Source organism: Euprymna scolopes, chromosome 3, assembly GCF_053919585.1.
Source record: "Euprymna scolopes isolate OS-2025 chromosome 3, ASM5391958v1, whole genome shotgun sequence".
In the NCBI taxonomy this organism is placed as follows: Eukaryota; Metazoa; Mollusca; class Cephalopoda; order Sepiida; family Sepiolidae; genus Euprymna; species Euprymna scolopes.
In genome coordinates, this window is record NC_136484.1 from 143595800 (window position 1) to 143615752 (window position 19953).

Consider the following 19953-nt stretch of genomic DNA (forward strand, 5'->3'; position numbering starts at 1 on the left):
ATAAGTACAGTAAAATATGCTGTCATTAGGAAAATAATATATACTTTTATTAGCACAGTCAGATATGTTGTAATTAGTACAGTAATATATACTGTGATTGGCACAGTAAAATATACTGTTATTAGTACATTCGATCATATTGTTATTACCACAATGAACTATATTGTTATTAGCACAGTAAAATATACTGTTACCAGCACAGTAAAATATACTGTTATCAGCAGAATAAAATATACTGTTACTAGTACAGTAAAATATGATGTAATTAGCACAATAAAATTTACTTATATTAGCACTGTAATATATGGTGTTAATAGCACAGTAAAATATACTGTTATCAGCACAGTGAAATATACTGTTATTAGCACAGTAAAATATGTTTTTATTAGCACAGTAAAATATACTGTTATTAGCCTAGACAATACGCTCTTATTGGCACAGTAAAATATACTCTTATTAGTGCATTTCATTATGTTGCTATTCCTACAATAAAATATACTGTTATTAGCACAGTAAAATATACTGTTTTCAGCATAGTAAAATATACTGTTTCTAGCAAAGTAAGACATGGTGTTACTAACACAGTAAAATATGATGTCATTAGCAGAGTAACATATGCTGGTATTAGCACAGTCAAATATTCTGTTTTTAGCACAATAAAATATCTGTTTATAGCACAGTAAAATATACTGTTATTAGCACAGTAATATACGCTGTTATAAGTATAGCAACTTATACTGTTATTAGCAGAGTAAAATATGTTGTGATAAGCACAGTAAAATATATTTTTATTAGACCAGTTAAATATGCTATTATTAGGACAGTAAATATGTTGTTATTAGCTCAGTAAAATATATTGTTATTAGCCCAGTAATATATACTGTTATTAGCCCAGTAAAATATACTGGTATTGCACTCTAAAATATGGTTTTGTTTGCCCAGTAAAATATGCTGTTATTAGCACAGTAAAAGATGTTGTTATTAGCACAGTAAAATATGCTCTTGTTTGCACAGTAATATATGCTGTTATTAGCACAGTAAAATATACTGTTTTTAGCACAGTAAATTATGTTGTTATTAGGTGAGTTAAATATATTTTTATTAGCAGAGTAGGCATAAATTTATTAGCACAGTAAAATATGCTGTTATTTGCACAGTAAAATATTTTGTTATTACCACAGTAAAATATGTTGCTAATACGCACGGTAATATTTTCTCTTATTTGCACAGTAACATATTTTGTTATTAGCACAGTAAAATATACTGTTATTAGCACATTTAAATATGTGGTTATTAGCACAGTAAAATATACAGTTATTAGCACATTTAAATATGTGGTTATTAGCACAGTAAAATATACAGTTATTAGCACATTTAAATATGTGGTTATTAGCACAGTAAAATATACTGTTATTAGCACATTTAAATATGTGGTTATTAGCACAGTAAAATATACAGTTATTAGCACAGTTAAGTATGTTGTTATTAACACAGTAAAATGTATGTTATTAGCACAGTTAAATATGCTGTTTTAGCAAATTGATATATACTCTTATTAACAGCTTCAAATATGTTGTTACAGTTACAGTCAATTACGTTTTTATTAGCAGCGTAAAATATACTGTTTTTAGCGTAGTAAAATATACTGTTATTAGAACGCTAACATATACTGTTATTAGAACGGTAAAATATACTCTTAGCACAGTAAACTATAGTGTAATTAGCACAGTAATATATATTAATTAGCATAATAATATATACTGTTATTAGCACAGTAAAATATGATCTTATTAACACAGTAAAATATGTTGTTATGAGCACAGTAAAAATTTTTTATTAGCACAGTAAAATATACTGTTATCAGCACAGTAAAAAATACTGTTATTAGCACAGTAAAATATGCTGTTATAAGCATAGTAAATTATACTGATATTAGCAGAGTAAAATATGTTGTTATTAGAACAGTAAAATATACTGTATTAGCATAGTACAATCCGCTGTTATTAGCAGAGCAAAATATTTTGCTATTAGCACATATAAATACACTGTTATTAGCACAGTAAAATATGATATGATTAGCACAGTGAAATCTGCTCTTATTAAAATATACTGTGACAAGCACAGTAAAATATGTTGTTGTTAGAACAGTAAAATATGCTGTTATTAGTACAGTACAATATACTGTTTCTAGCAGAGAACAATATGGTGTTATTAACAAAGTAGCATTTTGCACAATAAAATTTACTGTCGTTAGTAAATACAGTAAATATGTTGTTATTAGAACAGTAAAATATGATCTTATTGGCAGAGTTTAATATACTGTTATAAGCAAAGTAAATTATGCTTTTATAAGCAGAGTAAAATATACTGGTATTAGCACAGTAAAATATGCTGTTATTAGCAAAGCAAAATATACTGTTATGAGCACAGAAAAATGTGCTTTTATATGGACAGTAAAATGTTGTTGTGAGCACAGTAAAATATGCTGTTTTTAGACACGTTAAATACACTGTTATTAGCACAGTAAAAATATAGTTATTAGCACAGTAAAATATACTCTTATTAGAAACGTAAAATATACTGTTAGTTGCAACATAAAATATGTTGTTATTAGCAACGTAAAATAAGCTGTTATTAGTAGAGTAAAATATACACAGCAAAATATACTGTAATTAGCACAGTAAAATATAATGTTATTAGCAACGTAAAATATACTGTTTTTAGCACAGTATAATCCGTTGTTATTAGGACAGTAAAATATGCTGTTATTAGCATTGTAATTAGCATTGTAATATATAGTGTCATTAGCACAGTAATATGTACTGTTATTAGCACATTTAGATATGTTGTTATAAGCACAGTAAATATACTGTTATTAGCACAGTAATAAAATATTCTTATTACAGTAAAAATATACTGTTATAAGCACAGTAAAATATACTGTTATTAGCCCAGTAATATATGTTATTATTATCACAGTCAAATATGCTCTAATTAGCACAGGAAAATATACTGTTATTAGCAGAGTAAAATGTCTTTTTATAAGCACAGTAAAATATACTGTTATTAGCACAGTAAAATATACTGTGATTGGCACAGTAAAAAACTCTCTTTTTATCACAATTACTATACTGTTTTTAGCACAGAAAAAATATTTTGTTATTAGCCCATTAAAATATATTGTTATAAGCACAGTAAAATATACTGTTTTTAGCACATTAGAATATGTTGTTATTAGCACAGTAAGATATACTTTTATTAGCACAGTAAAATATGCTGTTATTAACAGAGTAAAATGTAATGTTATTATCACAGTAAAATATGATGTTATTAGCTCAGTAAAATATACTGTTATTAGCACAAGAATATATGCTGCTATTTGCACAGTAAAATATACTTTTATTGTCACAGTAAAATATACGGTTATTAGCACAGTGAAATATACTGATATTAGCACAGTAAAATATGCTGGTATTAGCACAATAAAATACACTGTTATTAGCACAGTAAAATATACTGTTATTCGCAAAGTAAAATATACTCTTATTGGCACAGTAAAATATATATTTATTAGCACAATAAAATATACTGTTATTTACACAGTAAAATATGCTGTTATTTTCACAGTAAAAAACAGTTGTGGTTTTGATTCAATCTTGAGCAACGCCTCGACTTCCTGCTAGCATTTAGTATGTTTTGGTAACGTTGTTTTCATACGGTGTTTTTTTTTATTGTTTTTGTATTTTTTGTTATTCAACCATAAAAACCACCGTATGAGAATAACGCTTGCAAATAAATACTGGGAACTGAAGGAAATCGGACATTCGCCGGTAGTCGAATGGATAATAATAAGGAAAGCTACCACGTCTAGAGACCTAGATGACCCATGTAGATTATGCCTTCATGAAAAATTTGTTATTCTGTACCTTAAAGAACCCCAACATCTATTAAACTGTAGAAGATAAATAGCGAACAACTCTGTTCACAAGACAAAATTTACTCCAGGATAGCGATACAAAATAGTTTTAAAACTAACAAAAACAATAGAGAATAAACAAATAAATAAATTAAATAAACACGAATATGCATAAATGATCACACATATATGTATATATATATGTATATATATATGGCATCTATGTATGTACATACATATATAAACATATATATAAACTTACCTAAAAAAAAACAACCTTGATTTAAAACAGGTCAAGAAACTAGATATCCAGGCTAAATAGAGGACACACAAAGGAACAGGTCAACCAGAGTATCAAATAGGCATTTGTCCAATAAGTGCATGTTCATTGGCTGATAGGAAGGGCGCGGTGGATCCTAAAATGCTGATTGACTTACTAAAATCTCAATAGGAGATGCGCATATAAAAACGACATACAACCACAAAATACGCACACAAGCCTAAAGAGTCCTTGAGTGGATGAAATGCGGAATATTAGTGTAGCTGAATCGCCCTATACATTTTATAACTCACTATATATATATATATTGAGTATATTTAGGCAGCATATTCTCCTTTAAGCTTATATTGTTAAACAGCACAGCATTTTCTTGTTTGACAATTTTCCGTTTTATTTTTTCCAGTTTTCGAATAATCCTTCTTGTGTTATATGTAAAATGGTGTAAAAGTGTTCCGTAGTCTGCGAGCGCTTTTGGCGTTTCCGCCATCTTCAGGCTGGTTATATAAAAGGTCGTTTTAAAATTACCTCGAATGATAAGGTCGTGTTTTAAAATTACATCGTACTATAAGATCGTTTTTGGCTTATGTGGGCTATTTATATACAAATTTATTGGACAGTTTTTTTTTGTTTATATATATATATATATATATATATATATATATATATATATATATATATATATATATATATATATACATTAACAGAGGCATTTTAAAATATTTTTGCTGGATTCATAATTTATATTGTTTATTTTGGGTTGTCTCACTTTTATATACAATGCCTCCAAAACCTTCAGTCTCCTAACGTTAGAGTCTTTGTAAAATTTTGGTATTTTCTACCATGAGGTTTCTAAATTGAGAATGCTGGCAGCCATGTTTTTTTTAATGTTACGCTATAGAGCTAGTATCGGAAAGATGAAGCGTTAGTCTACGGGACAACGTGTTGGTAGTATGACCAATGTAAGAGGAACAGTTAGAGATACACTCTCCTATTGGGCAATTAAATTGATAAATTACATTGTTCTTTTCCAACACTTTGTCCGCTTGCGAAATATTGTTATTAATTACGAGATTAGTCGTTTTCCGTTTTTTATAATAGATAATGAACTTCAACTCTCTACCACTGCTGGGAGATACGTATCGTCGAATTATGTCTTTTAAGATCCTTTCGTCTATATGATAGTTTTTATGTAACTGGTTACAGTAAAATATATTTATGGGTGACGGATTATTATCCCTTTCCCTACCAGCAACATGACTTAAATTGTTAATAAACGATTTAATTTCTTTATCCACTAGAAAGTTTGGAAAATGATTATTTATCAGTACCTGTTTTATGTTTCTTAATTCACTGTAGAAGATTGTTTTACTAGACGAAATCATTTTTGCCCGTTGAATAAGGTTTTTTATTATTGCTACCTTATAACGAAATGGGCATTCACTTCTATAATTTAGGATACATGAATTAAGAGATGTGGGCTTTTTAAACACTGAAGTAATAAATTCATCATTGTTGGAATCAATATAGACGTCTAAAAATGGTACTGATAAATAATCATTTTCCAAACTTTCTAGTGGATAAAGAAATTAAATCGTTTATTAACAATTTAAGTCATGTTGCTGGTAGGGAAAGGGATAATAATCCGTCACCCATAAATATATTTTACTGTAACCAGTTACATAAAAACTATCATATAGACGAAAGGATCTTAAAAGACATAATTCGACGATACGTATCTCCCAGCAGTGGTAGAGAGTTGAAGTTCATTATCTATTATAAAAAACGGAAAACGACTAATCTCATAATTAATAACAATATTTCGCAAGCGGACAAAGTGTTGGAAAAGAACAATGTAATTTATCAATTTAATTGCCCAATAGGAGAGTGTATCTCTAACTGTTCCTCTTACATTGGTCATACTACCAACACGTTGTCCCGTAGACTAACGCTTCATCTTTCCGATACTAGCTCTATAGCGTAACATTTAAAAAAAAACATGGCTGCCAGCATTCTCAATTTAGAAACCTCATGGTAGAAAATACCAAAATTTTACAAACAGACTCTAACGTTAGGAGACTGAAGGTTTTGGAGACAACCCAAAATAAACAATATAAATTATGAATCCAGCAAAAATATTTTAAAATTCCTCTGTTAATGTATATATATATATATATATATATATATATATATATATATATATAAAACAAAAAAAAACTGTCCAATAAATTTGTATATAAATAGCCCACATAAGCCAAAAACGATCTTATAGTACGATGTAATTTTAAAACACGACCTTATAATTCGAGGTAATTTTAAAACGACTTTTTATATAACCAGCCTGAAGATGGCGGAAACGCCAAAAGCGCTCGCAGACTACGGAACACTTACACCATTTTACATATAACACAAGAAGGATTATTCGAAAACTGGAAAAAATAAAACGGAAAATTGTCAAACAAGAAAATGCTGTGCTGTTTAACAATATATATATATATATATATATATATATATATATATATATATATATATATATATATATAAAACGAAAAAGAAATGGAGCAGAGTTATTTTCTATTATTTTCGTCTTCATATTGTGTGTGTAAAACAGTGAACTGTTTGAATGCGGGCGCGGGACATATTTTTCTGCGGTATTTTTTTTTTTCTTGAAGACATCCAAGTTGTAGTCCGGTGGGAAGCCGGCATACGGAAGATAATTCCACAGGCGTGCAGTTCTAAGAAAGAAGCTTTTTTCATGGAATCCACGGTTTGATTTAGGCACAGATATAGAGTGAGGGAAATTTTTAACAGTGGATTCAGCTAGACGGGTGTTTTTCGTGAAAGATTGGCGAGGGGGGACCAGAGATTGGAATTCAGACGAGCACTTGCCATGGAAATAACGATAAAACAAGGATAGACTCGCAACGTCTCTTCTGTGTTTTTAGCAGCTCCTGCCCAGATATGGCAACAGTATTCCATCCTTGGACGTACTTGGCTTTTATATAGATAGAGAATTGCATCAGTAGTGAGATATCTTCTGGAGAGGTAGAAGGATCCCACCATCTTTCCAGCGACCTTGGCAACAGACTTGATGTACGTGTTCCATGTCATATCAGGAGTAAAGGTCAAACCCAGAAGCTTGTCAAAACACGGGACCTCACCCAGACGAGAGCCATCCATCACAATTGATGCCAGCTGGGGATCAGAGCGTTGATGATGTAAGGATAGGAGTTTGGTTTTGGATGCATTAAAGGTAACCAGCCACGTCTCCCCCCACTGAACCACGCGCTCAAGATCAGAGGAGAGAGAATCAGAGAGAACTTTGTCATTTACAGCTTTTGATGTGTTGCCGTAGATGGTAGTGCCATCAGCATAGATGTCAACGAATGATTTAAGTATGTGTTTAGGGAGGTCATTGATGTAGATCAGGAAGAGAGTTGGGCCCAGGATTGACCCCTGAGGGACTCCAGCATTTATATTGCAGGCCTCCGATTTTTGTCCATCTACTCCTACGCTTATGAGCCTATCGGAGAGAAATGATTTAATGATTGAGAAAACATTTCCAGTTATATCGTAGCTGGAAATCTTGTGAAGTAGACCCTTATGTGATACTTTGTCGAAGGCCTTTGATATGTCAAGAGCAATTGCCCTAGAAAGGAAGCCTTTGTCAAGAGATTTACTAATCCTGTAGGCTATAACCGTCAGCACATCTGCGGTAGATCTTGCAGAGCGGAAACGATATTGTGTAATGATTGTGATTATCATATAATCTGACCAAGCGTTCAATGTCGAATGTAGTCAATCCGTAACGAGCGACTGTAATTGAAATATTAACGGTATAATAGTATAGTATAATGTAGTATATATATATATATATATATATATATATATATATATATATATATATATATATAATGGGCTTTGTAATCGATTTCGACGTATGAGCTTCCGCCAAAACAACAAAGTTGCTCGTAAATTCACACAGATGATATATTTTATAGTGGTGAAGGCTTTGTGTAGAAGCAACCACAGCTTTTGGTATTACTGCATATATTTTTGCTAATCTGTGTCGATGCAGATGGCTGCCACATGAGACAGTATTCAGTAAACCGCAAGTTTTTACATCCTTCTTCTAGATTCATGTCTTAACGAAGACTGTGAGCGCATCATATATATATATATATATATATATATATATATATATATATATATGTGTGTGTGTGTGTGTGTGTGTGTGTGTGTGTGTGTTGTGTGTGTGTCTGTGTCTGTGTGTGTTATTATTATTGTTTCGGGAATAGATAGACTAATCTCGACACTGCGAATAGAGTACCGGCTGGGTGTCCTGGTAGTCATTGGTGACAGCCATAACCACAGTATCCGAGACAGATTTCCTGGAATATAATTTTTGTACTTCTGTAAATATACCACCGGTCTGTCTATGTTATCGTCCCTTTAAAAACAATATATATATATATATATATATATATATATATATATATATATATATATTGCCCGTTTTCTTATCTATCTCTATATCCGTCATTCTGTCTGTGTAGCTAATTATATTAAATACACATATATCGGTTGAATTTTAGTCGTTGAGTTTCATTCTTGATATCAAACAATAATGTCGCCATAAACTTACATCAACTGCTGGTACAATCGTTTCATCACTATCCAGCTTTTGTATGGCCGTCGCTTCGCTGCTGTAGAGGAAATCAGCCGTTTCGTCGCCATGGTACCACGTGCCTGTCTTGCACATCAGCTCCTGTCTGAGTTGGCACTGCGCACAGCGCCATTTGCCCCTTATGCTCTAGACAAAAGAAAGAAATAGAAAGAAAAACTTTATATAATGCCTCTTGCCTCTGATGCTCTACAATAGAATATAAAAAGAAAAAGAGTGTGATGATTCTTGCCACTTATGCTACAGGAAAAGAAAATGGGGTAAACAGCATTTTACTGTACCACTTGTTGATTGTGTTCTTGAAAAAAGAAAGAAATCGTTATTAACTTCACTTGACCCTTGTGATCCAGATAAAAGAAAATATAGAAGAAAAAAAACATACCATACAATGAATCGTTTCTGTTAGAGATTCTTAAGAAACGTTATATATCTTTTAGGATTCTTTAGAAACGTTATATATCTTTTAGGATTTTTTAGAAATGTTATATATCTTTTAGGATGCCTTAGAAACGTTATATATATTTTAGAATTCTTTAGAAACGTTATATATTTTTAGGATTTAGTAAAATAAAACAAAAAGAACAGTTTTACATTCTTCTTCCCATGTTTTAAATGGATATAAAAAGAACACAAACGGTTATATTGTTGGTTTCTGGAAAATACCGAGTAGCCTGGTCGTGGCTGATTGTCAGTGTTTAGTAGAAATATTATGATAACAAAAAGAAATGGTTGAATATCAGAAAAATGTTATCGAAGCAGAATAAAATATTTATGTTAAATATTTTACAATCCATTAGAATTTTAACATTGCAAAAGTTTAGGGTAATAGTATCAAACCAAAAACAGGAATTTAGATAAACAATAAAGATGATTTTTTGGTGACGTCAGAGAATCAAAGAAAGAAAACTTTGGATAGAAAAACTCATGGGCAGTAAAGTAAGAGGAGAGATCAGTTCATTACCCAACACGTTAGCAAACGGAGAGAAGTATTGTGCCCCGGGGTTCGTGCTTGACGTTCGTGACAGTCAAAGGGGACGAGATAGCAAAATGTAGACTTGTACAAAGTATGGCCAACTGCAAAAAGGGATAAAAAATAAATTATTATATTCAAATATAATTCACGTCTTGACGTTTTGCTTTTTTTTTGTTTTTTTTTTCGGGGGAAAGGCATCTTTGGTTGGTTGTTTTTGTTTTACGGTATATCAACCCTTTTCAGGTTATTTAATGCCGAATCAAAAGATTTTGAAGAACATTTTTTTAATAGAATATATTTGTTGTTTTCAAGTCGGTTTCTATTTAACCCATAGTTGGGACCCTAACAGGTACTACCATTCCGGGTCAGAGTGGACCTGGGAGAAATGACGATTAAAGGGTGGCTCCACACTCCCCAAAGCCCGCAAGCTGGGGTCTCACCACTGGATATAGTTTAAGATCATATCCAGGACCACGGAAGGCATCTTTAAAATTCAGCAAGAACGAAATAAACTTTGAAAATTGTCCCCACTGGCAATGTTATTCTTCATGTTTTAAAGGAATTGATTCATATTTTATTATCCTGTTATATACACGCGCATACATGAACACCTATATACAATTATATACACTTATATACACCCATAACGAACTGTAGATAAATGCAACGGACATTACTAAACGATCAATAGAGACGCTGTCATAAAAAAATATACACGGTACACACATTCAATGTAAATACATAAACGTTGGATGACACAAATAAACGGTTATACACTCGTTACATAGACGACTATACAACGTATTACTATCGCCGACCCCACATTATATAACAAAGCAGTAAATCATTTTGAAAAAATATAAAAAGAACACGGCTACCTTGAAAAAAAATTGTACTAAAAAAAAGTTTTACCTAGATTTTTTTACTTTTTTTCACTCCAAACAAGGCACAGTGGCACTAAGTTGTAAGGGGCTACTGTTTGGGATCATATGTACTGAGATACTATGCAGGGATTTGGGCAGCGAGATGTCTGCTCACATTACATTTGAACTTTTGCATGTCAGTACATTGAGCAAAACAGGGCATGGGAAGGAATTCCAAAGTCTAGTAGTTCGAAGTAAGAAGCTATTTTAGTAGACGGCTTTACGCCATACAGGGATCTTACAATGTGGGGTGGGATTTCATTACTTGTCTGGTTTTTCGGGGATATTTACCTCGAGGGGGAAGCTCGTCCGAGCACTTACCATTAAAGTACTTGTAAAACATGCACAGAGATGCCACATTTCGGCGACTCTTTGGCGATTACTTAGATGTATTTGTTCCATACCATGTTGTTTGTAAATGTTAAGCCTAAGAGTTTTAGGGAAGTACTTTCAAGTAATGTATCATTAGCCATGCTAATCAGTGGTTGAGGTTTCTTGTAATTATTAGAGGAAATAAGCTTAGTCTTTCCGGCATTGAACGTTACCATTCAGTTTCGGTCTCATTCCACTACAGACTTTAAGTTTCCTCTAGAGCTTTAGCCATTTTCTTAGATTTGTAGTCATTCGTTTTCCCTTCGAGTCTGTCATTTGTATTAATAGGCCACTGCTAATCGAGGTCTGTAACCAACTCGAGTATAATGGTTTAAAAGAGTGTTAGTTAGACGAGAGAATTGGAAGAAATGCGTGGAATAAGCAGAAAATTACTTAAGAGCACTTGAATTTACAGGAAACGTCTCGACACGTTTATTTTATGTTTGATTGCTCTTTTTGTATGAATTATATCAAGCGAATGGTAGAAGTGGTCGGCAGTACGATTATTAAGGAGAAGGCGTTCAGTATCATATTCGATGGAATGTTTGTCGATTCCTTCACTGATCATTTCCTATAAATCCTCGCGGCAGGTTGATATCGAACACCCTTTTCCCATTATAAGTCAGAACGGTTTGAAGCGAATGATGTTGTGGCTTCTCCATGAATTCTTCAAATAAGATCAAGCACTTAGCAAATATTTCACACAACATGATCAAAAAGAATATTTCTACTTAGATATCTCAATCGTCACTCCTGTCCACAGCAGTGTCTACTCAGAATGTGAGAGATACGTGTTTCGACGTTACTGTGGCTCTTTATGTGGCTATATATATCTTTATATATATATATATATATATATATATATATATATATATATATATATATATATATATATATATATATATATATATATATCTTTATAACCTGTGTATCGCTTTATTGCAAGTCCATATTTTTTAATTTTTTAATTGCTTTGAGATTCAGAGAAGTGAAATTTGGTACGCTGGAAGAGCATATCAAGGTGCCTTATTTCCCTGATTTTTGTGGAATTTTAACAAATATTTTGAAAATTATGCTGACAGTGAAAAAGAACGTGTTGTTACAGGCCTTGCAGGTTTATCTCTCATATATATTGTCGAGAAACTTGGAAGAAATCGAGGAACATTATCTTCAATCGTTGAAAATCCAAATATCAAACTAAGGAAGAACAAAAACACGAGAAAGTCAGTTTCTGCTCGTGACGTTAGAAAAACTTGCCGCCAACTTATCAAGCAGCCGGGCGGCAACAGTGCTGCTATATTTGACAAGGTTGGGTTACCTCTCTTGTCCAGAAAGACACGCTGCAATGTCTTAAACGAAATTGCAAGAAGCATTAAGCCCATAGCATACCCTCGTTTTAAACCAAACTCATGAGGAAATCGCTTGACTTGGAGCTCAGAAATACATGAAAATCAGCTTAGAAAATGTTCTTTTCACCGATGAGGCCAGAACAATTCTTGATGGACCAGATGTGTGGGCGAAAGTTTGGAGTCCTCTTGAATTCCCCACCTCTCATCGATTTCGTCATCAATAGTGGGGTTGAGGTGTCAATAATCTGCGATGAACTAATTGGACCATAATTGGAGGGTGTCAAACTAACAAGCCAGTTTAATATTGTATTTTTAAATGAGCATTTGTCACCATGGATTGATGACCTTCCATTGGTGCGTGACCGCAAATTGATTTTTATGCAAGACAATGCGCCATCCCACTCAGCCAACGCTAGGACTTCCTACCTTAAGTCATTAAGCATTAGCAGTGAAAATTTGATGGTATGGCCGCCTTGTTCTCCAGATATAAACTCAATTGAGCAACTCTGGTCAATAATAAAGATGAAAGTCTATGAACGAGGTGTTCAATTTTCGTCGAAGAATTTGAAGAAAGGGAGTTATGTTGATAAAAAAAATATTTCATTAGACAAAATAATGTAAAATTCGTTCTTGTTTTTTGTTAATATTGTTACCAGATATGTTCTTTATTTCATATGATAGAAATATGAAGTAAGAATATTGTTTTATTACCGAAAATATACATTTGTAGACATTTGCAATAAAGACATTTTCGCATTTAAAATTACCAGAAAATAGAAAAATTAGCATAATTTTCCAGATATTTATAAAATTCATAAAAAAAATCCAGGAAATGAGGCACATTGTTATGCTTTTCCAATGTACCAAATTTTACTTCTGTGCGTTTCATAGCAATTTCAAAATTAAAGATATATTGACCTGCAATAACTCAATACACAGAGTATATATATACATATATATATACGCACACACATACACACACACACACACACACACATATATATATATATATATATATATATATATATATATATATATATATACTGTGTGTATTGAGTTATTGCAGGTCAATATATTTTTAATTTTGAAATTGCTATGAAACGCACAGAAGTAAAATTTGGTACACTGGAAAAGCAATTGTACTTTTTTCTTCTAACGCACTAAGTTACACGCACACACACACACACACACACACACACATATATATATATATGTATGTATATATATATATATATATATATATATATATATATATATAGCTTAGTGCGTTAGAAGAAAAGAGTAAGCACAATTCTATAAGAAGAGACTTATCGGGACAATATAAAGCTTGACAAGTATCAATTTGAGCTTGTTCTCCTATATATATATATATATATATATATATATATATATATATATATATATATATATATATGCATATATATATGCATACATATATATATACATACATATATATATGCATGTCTTTATATGGATATGTACGGACTCAGAACACTACAGAGTGAATAGCAAGAAACAGAGAAGCGAAGCAAATACACGGAACAGGCCAGAGAGCTCAAAGGTATACGGAAGATGAAGAAAGTCAAGATAACACCACTAATAATAATAGCACTAGGAACAATACCGAAAAACTTTGAATCAGAGAGAGTACTGAGAAGATACAATATGTAACAATAATGAAAACGGATGAAATATTAAGGAAAACCCTTGACTGCGAAGATTAACACACATGAGCTACAGGCACAAGCAGGACATATAGAAACTCCTACAAACGTAAAACACAAAGGGACATCACATGGGATCATGAAAACTGAAACTGCATAAATGTAAGTTAACCCCCTGTGCCTTGCCTTCCCTTGCCCTTTTTTCTCTTTCCTTGTGTGTATCGCCATAAACTGACACCACACGAAATAATCGAGGAGGATCAAAGAGGATGTAAAGACCGAGGAGAGAAAACGCTAGTCAGATCCCCCGATGGATGAATGTAAAAAGGACTGGCACCTTGGTGGGACTTATTGCCACCTAAATTGCAGTGAAGAACAATGATTGCCGCCAACGAGTAATCAATGGTAAACAGCTGTTGCAGTAACGCAAAATCATCTGCAAAGGTTATCGAATGTGTTATAGAGTACCGAAAATTTGGGAAAACTTGTTGTCACTTAGTCTCCGGAAAACATCAAAAGTTGTTCTCAAAGAGAAATCTTTGATGATGGTCTGTGTGATTCATAGTAAGTAATTAATAATAATAATAATAATAATAATAATAATAATAATAATAGCTATATTAGTTTTGCAACTACTACTTTTCTCAAAGACTCACCATGCAAATGTAATTTAAAGCATAAAAATTTTACTATTATTAACAAAATAAACTACAGTACATTTTAAAAATAACTTGAAACATTTATTAGCCTTTATGTAAACTATTTTATATTACCGTCATGACATTGGAAAGGAGTATAAGAAACTTTAATGTACAAGTAGCCACGGTGAATCGGCACCAAAAAGTCTGAATCAAGCACATTAGCAACTATTGAGCTGTGCTTACAAAATAGTAGAACACAGAGAAAAACTTATGCTACGCAACACTTACACATGTGTAAGACAAGTTTATGAAAAAATTGTGAATTTGTTACTTTTAATAATAAATGTCAGTTAATCACATCTTTTTGGGCAACCCTGTAAATTATACAAGATAAAAAGACAACAAAACTCTTGGTCGTCAAAACAAAACAAAGTATACATAGCGTTTCAATATTGACCGAAACTTCATAAACAAGAGGTTCATATTTCACAGCTCATAAATTTTCTAAGTCTATCTGCGGAACTATTATGCTTTAAAAATGGTATTATTTGAATTATTTCAACTATTGTTTTCAATGTTATGCGCATAGCTTTTCAGCAAATGCAATATTTGACTTTCTTGTACGTTGCAGACAATAATTTCTCTAACTTCGGAGGAAGTTCAGCTACGTTTTGTTTTTATAAATGTTGTAATACTGCACTTGATTCGATATTATGCATGGTAAGGCGACGTGACAGTGTAGTTGTTGTATAACCTACGTGATCAACGTAACTATTAGTTTTATTGTTCGTATAGAACTCGCTTAGGGGGCATTTGAACTTATAAAGATGACGTTAGTTCGTTTTCATGAGGGATGAATTGGATTTTACTACTGACTATTGGGTTTTAATTTCTTTATATGATATGTCTAATTTTTTGTCGTCGGTGGGGGAAACATATTTATTAAACATAAATAACATTTATAGCTTTTTTGTTTAATTTAAAGCCCGGTTGCATTTGGTTACATTAGAATATTCTATTGATATCAGGATTTTGCTGTTGTGGGGTATTACTATTTGTTGTGGTATTTTGAATATAATGGTTCTCATATTGTATTAAAGTCAACTTAGCAGGTCGTTGTCAACCAGCACATGCACTACTTCTTTAGGACATCTTACTTTCCAATGTTTTTTTTTTATATCTATAATGTTTACTTTATCCAATAAGTGTAAAATGTTTCAATTTTCCCTACATATGTAGTCATCTATACCCTTATTTTCAATCAGAACACTAGTCTTAATAAATAAAATAATTCAAATCATCAAACCACATCTCAAATATTACGAAGAATGTGTTCATGATATGAACACAACGTCAATAGTTATTCCAGATGAGTTAAATCTCTTGAATCAAAATGGCGGAAAGTAATGGGATCGAAATTATTGATTTAAAATATTTAATAGCCACATCTCCCGCATTGTGAACGATCGGCTTGTTAAGCGTTTCAAGAGATTTACTCATCATTTCGAGGTCGAAATTGCAGATACTTAGCCATTGTTTAAGCATGAACCGTTCCTCATTGCTGCCAGGCAGTCAAAATCTCGGCAAATAAAATGCTCCAATGAGTGATAACTGTTCATTCAACAAGAACCAAAAGAAAGTTAAATGATCGTTAATTAAGTTTCTTAAGGGTTTGTCGAAAGCTAGACAGCCATGACAAGACAGTTTTAAAGTTCATTTATACGGCGATCATCGTTATTTATATGTCTTGTTATAATGGAGATTGTGTGTTTGTAATAGACACTATGTTCCTACCGACGTCACAATTTTTTCTGTGAAGAAAGTTTTCTTAAAATAATTCATTTAATTATGTTTCGCCGAGTAGACCTTTGTCTATTTTTCTTATCATTCTGTTTTAGCTAGGTGTGGGGCATCCTACCGTATGCTAAATATTAAACAGTTGTCCCACACATTCCAAAAGTTTCTAACCGTCTGCTTAAGTTAAATTGTTCATATTTCTCTTGCACTTGGTTGGTTCACCGGATATATTCTCCAGATAACTTTGGAAATTATTTTTCATGAGTCTGGTTGCTTCATTTATTACATGAATGATGGAAATCTTCCTAAGATTCCAGTTTCTTTTATATGTCGTGCATAAAACCTTAGCATTTACTTATTTTTCCATGCGTATTGACATGTGAATGTATTTGCCATTGATTTCCATTTTTGATATATGATTAAGTTGATTCAAACTTACTGTAACCACACGTAAATATTGTCATACCAGCATTTGCATGACCTTCTATCATCACTTCTAGGCATATATTGTCTTTCTGATCAGAACAACCAAAATGGAATTTTACTACAAGTAGCAACAATTAAACGTTAAAGTCATATGTTTTTTTTTTTATTATAGTTATTTGAATTTTAACAGCAGAGGAACATTAACATCATTGATTGCGTCTTCCTGATTAGAACAACAGAAAATAACTTTTTAAGACAAATTGTTTTGTTTAGATAGAAATACACTAATTTTAATAGGATTTATGGGTAAAGCTGCAGTGGGGTATTGCTATTAGTTTTTGTTTAATATTAAATTATATTGTTGTATATTAAATATATATATATATATATATATATATGTGTGTGTGTGTGTGTGTGTGTTTATTATAAGGTTTACTAAAGAAATGAACCAATTAAAAAAGCGACACATTCTAGTTTAACATATATGTGCGTATGTAGATACTACCGGGAACTGATCTCTTTCCCTATATTGTAATGTTCATGTGCACTTTGGATTCCGAAGCTCTTAAAATATCTGGCTACTTTCTAGCTTCTTAGTAAAATGGACATCTTTGTCTTTGTTGAAGAGTGACTGTTACGATAAAACACCAGTTTCTGGTCAACCACATAACCAGTTTAGGGGTAGACTTTTTGTCAGTTATCCTATTAACCCCTTCCTCAACTATTAGACATTTGAAGGGCATTTTTCTTTTGGAGTCCAAGGAATTTGATGCTGGTAAGGAAGTCTCTTTCAAACTTGGTTTGTCTTTAAGTGATTCTACTTTTCCCTCCCTTTGCCATGATCACGCCTACTACTAATCCGTAGAAAACAATCTATTTCTTACACTAGCATCCTCATGTATACTCTCATGAACTTTCCCGATGTCCAGTCTTTTTTTTGCCACCAAAAAAAGGAGGGTGGACCTGTAAATTCGTCCGTTCGTCCGTTCGTCCGTTCATCTATCCGCACTTTTCTCAATAACTATGCCTTGGATTTTTCTTTTTGAAATTTTGCATAAACATTAAACACGATATGAGAAATAAAGTAACAGAACGGATTTTCCGGGAAAACTGATTGCCCCCCCCAGGGGTGCCTTTCAGGTTAAAATTGCTAAAATTGACACTTCTGTGCTTATTTAAAAAATTGATCACTTGGATTTTTATAAAACTTTCTGAAAAATTGTAACTAAATGATTTCTATATAATTTTGTTTGTCTATACTTCACGATAACTCTTCGGTGTGCCCCAGAGGCTCTTTTAGTGTTAATAAAAACACTCCATTTTTGGATCTATTTTATCATGTTTGTCCAAACTTTTCTGTGTATGTCTATTTAGCAGTTTTGCATGGTGCTGAACTCAAATTTAATTATGTTAAGACCTTGGAGACTTTTGTGCCTAAATGCGGGAGAAGGAGGCAAATGATGAACTTAGTATTTTTTTTTCATGGTGCAGAACTCAAATTTACATATGTTAAGGCATAAAACTGCACCGTTTGTTCATTTCCACCAGAATTTGACGTCCCCTGGGGACTTTTGGGGCTACATGGGTGGAGGTGCAAATGCTGAACTTAGTCATTTTTATGTCTCATTCACTGTGCACTCACGGGGGACGATGCATGCTTAACTTGTTTTTTTTTTCTTTCAAATTTTTTCATATCTTTGCAATATATGTGAATGGTCATTTGACCATTGTCCGTTTAGACTCTTCCACATATTTACATGGGCTTGCTCTTTATCTTCACAAAGATATCTCTATTTTACTTGCCCCCACTCTTGAATTTTATGGATTTCCTTTTTATCTGTCTTCGATTGTCTTTCTATTTCCTATTTATTCCTCCAATCTCCAATCGAATAGATTCCATCATATCAACTAAGCTATAACCTCATGTCCGAACGCAACACTATTGCACCCCTCTGCTTGCTATACAAGTTCTCTAATGGAATGTGTTCTAACGAACTGAAAGAACTGATGACCCCCCACCCCCACCGTCGACGTAAATATAGTCGACTAACCCGACAAGCATCAAAATCCAACGCCTTCACTGCAGAGGTATTTCAAGTCCGAAGAGCTTATTATTCTGTAAGTCCCCCCCGCACTACTAGGCATTGGAATTACATCCATGTATCGTGCTTTCTCGACGGTACTAACATAGAGAAATTTAAAGGTTACGGGAACAGACATCTCGCTGCTCAACTTCCTACTTAGAATGTCCATGTAAGCATTTTAATTCTAATTCACAGTCTCAGTCGCAACTTGCCATTGTTTAAAATGAATACAAGTAAAACAAAAGTACAATTTGTAAATGCACATAAGAAGCTATATCCGTTATTCATTCGTTCTGGCTCGCTTAAATATGAAATAGAATTTTCGTTGGTATTTCAACGTTTATGTTTATAGTAAAATTTCCATTGCTAAATATTCTACACATCCAAATAATTGACAACAATTCCCTTCATTTTTATGTATCTTTTCTCTCTCACGTAAGCACATTATATAGTTCATATTTCATGTTTCAACAGTTTGATATAAAAACTGGCGGATTTTATCTGCATAGATTATCCTTTTATTCGCTACTTAAAAACCGGAGATTTGACACATTTGTTTTTATTGGCCAGATGTGAAAACAGAAACTAATTTTATGGGGGACGCCATCTTTGTTTCGTTTTGTATTAAGCGTTCCATTCGTCCCATGGCAAACGGCGTTTCCGGCGAGATATTTAATATTGCACATTTATTTACTTAATAGCTGGCTCTTCGCTGCTTATGAAAACCGCAGCGGCGTTACTCCTGGCAATCAACATTCCCTTTGTCGGCTGAATACTGTTGAATATTTATATGAAAAATCGATAGATAAAGTGTATGTTAGGCACGTTTTACATCCGCTAAGGAAAA

The 19953-nt window shown here is 32.6% G+C and overlaps 1 protein-coding gene across 3 annotated transcripts in view; it reads right to left on the bottom strand.

Moving 5' to 3' along the window:
- The window catches only part of LOC145259675 (regulating synaptic membrane exocytosis protein 2-like), a 602608-nt gene that overhangs the window by 255197 nt on the left and 327458 nt on the right, over positions 1–19953 (bottom strand). For all 3 annotated transcript variants that reach the window (XM_080117339.1, XM_080117347.1, XM_080117356.1), the window contains one exon: positions 8839–9006. In XM_080117339.1, coding sequence (XP_079973465.1) covers positions 8839–9006 — 168 coding nt within the window. The remainder of the gene's footprint in view (positions 1–8838; positions 9007–19953) is intronic.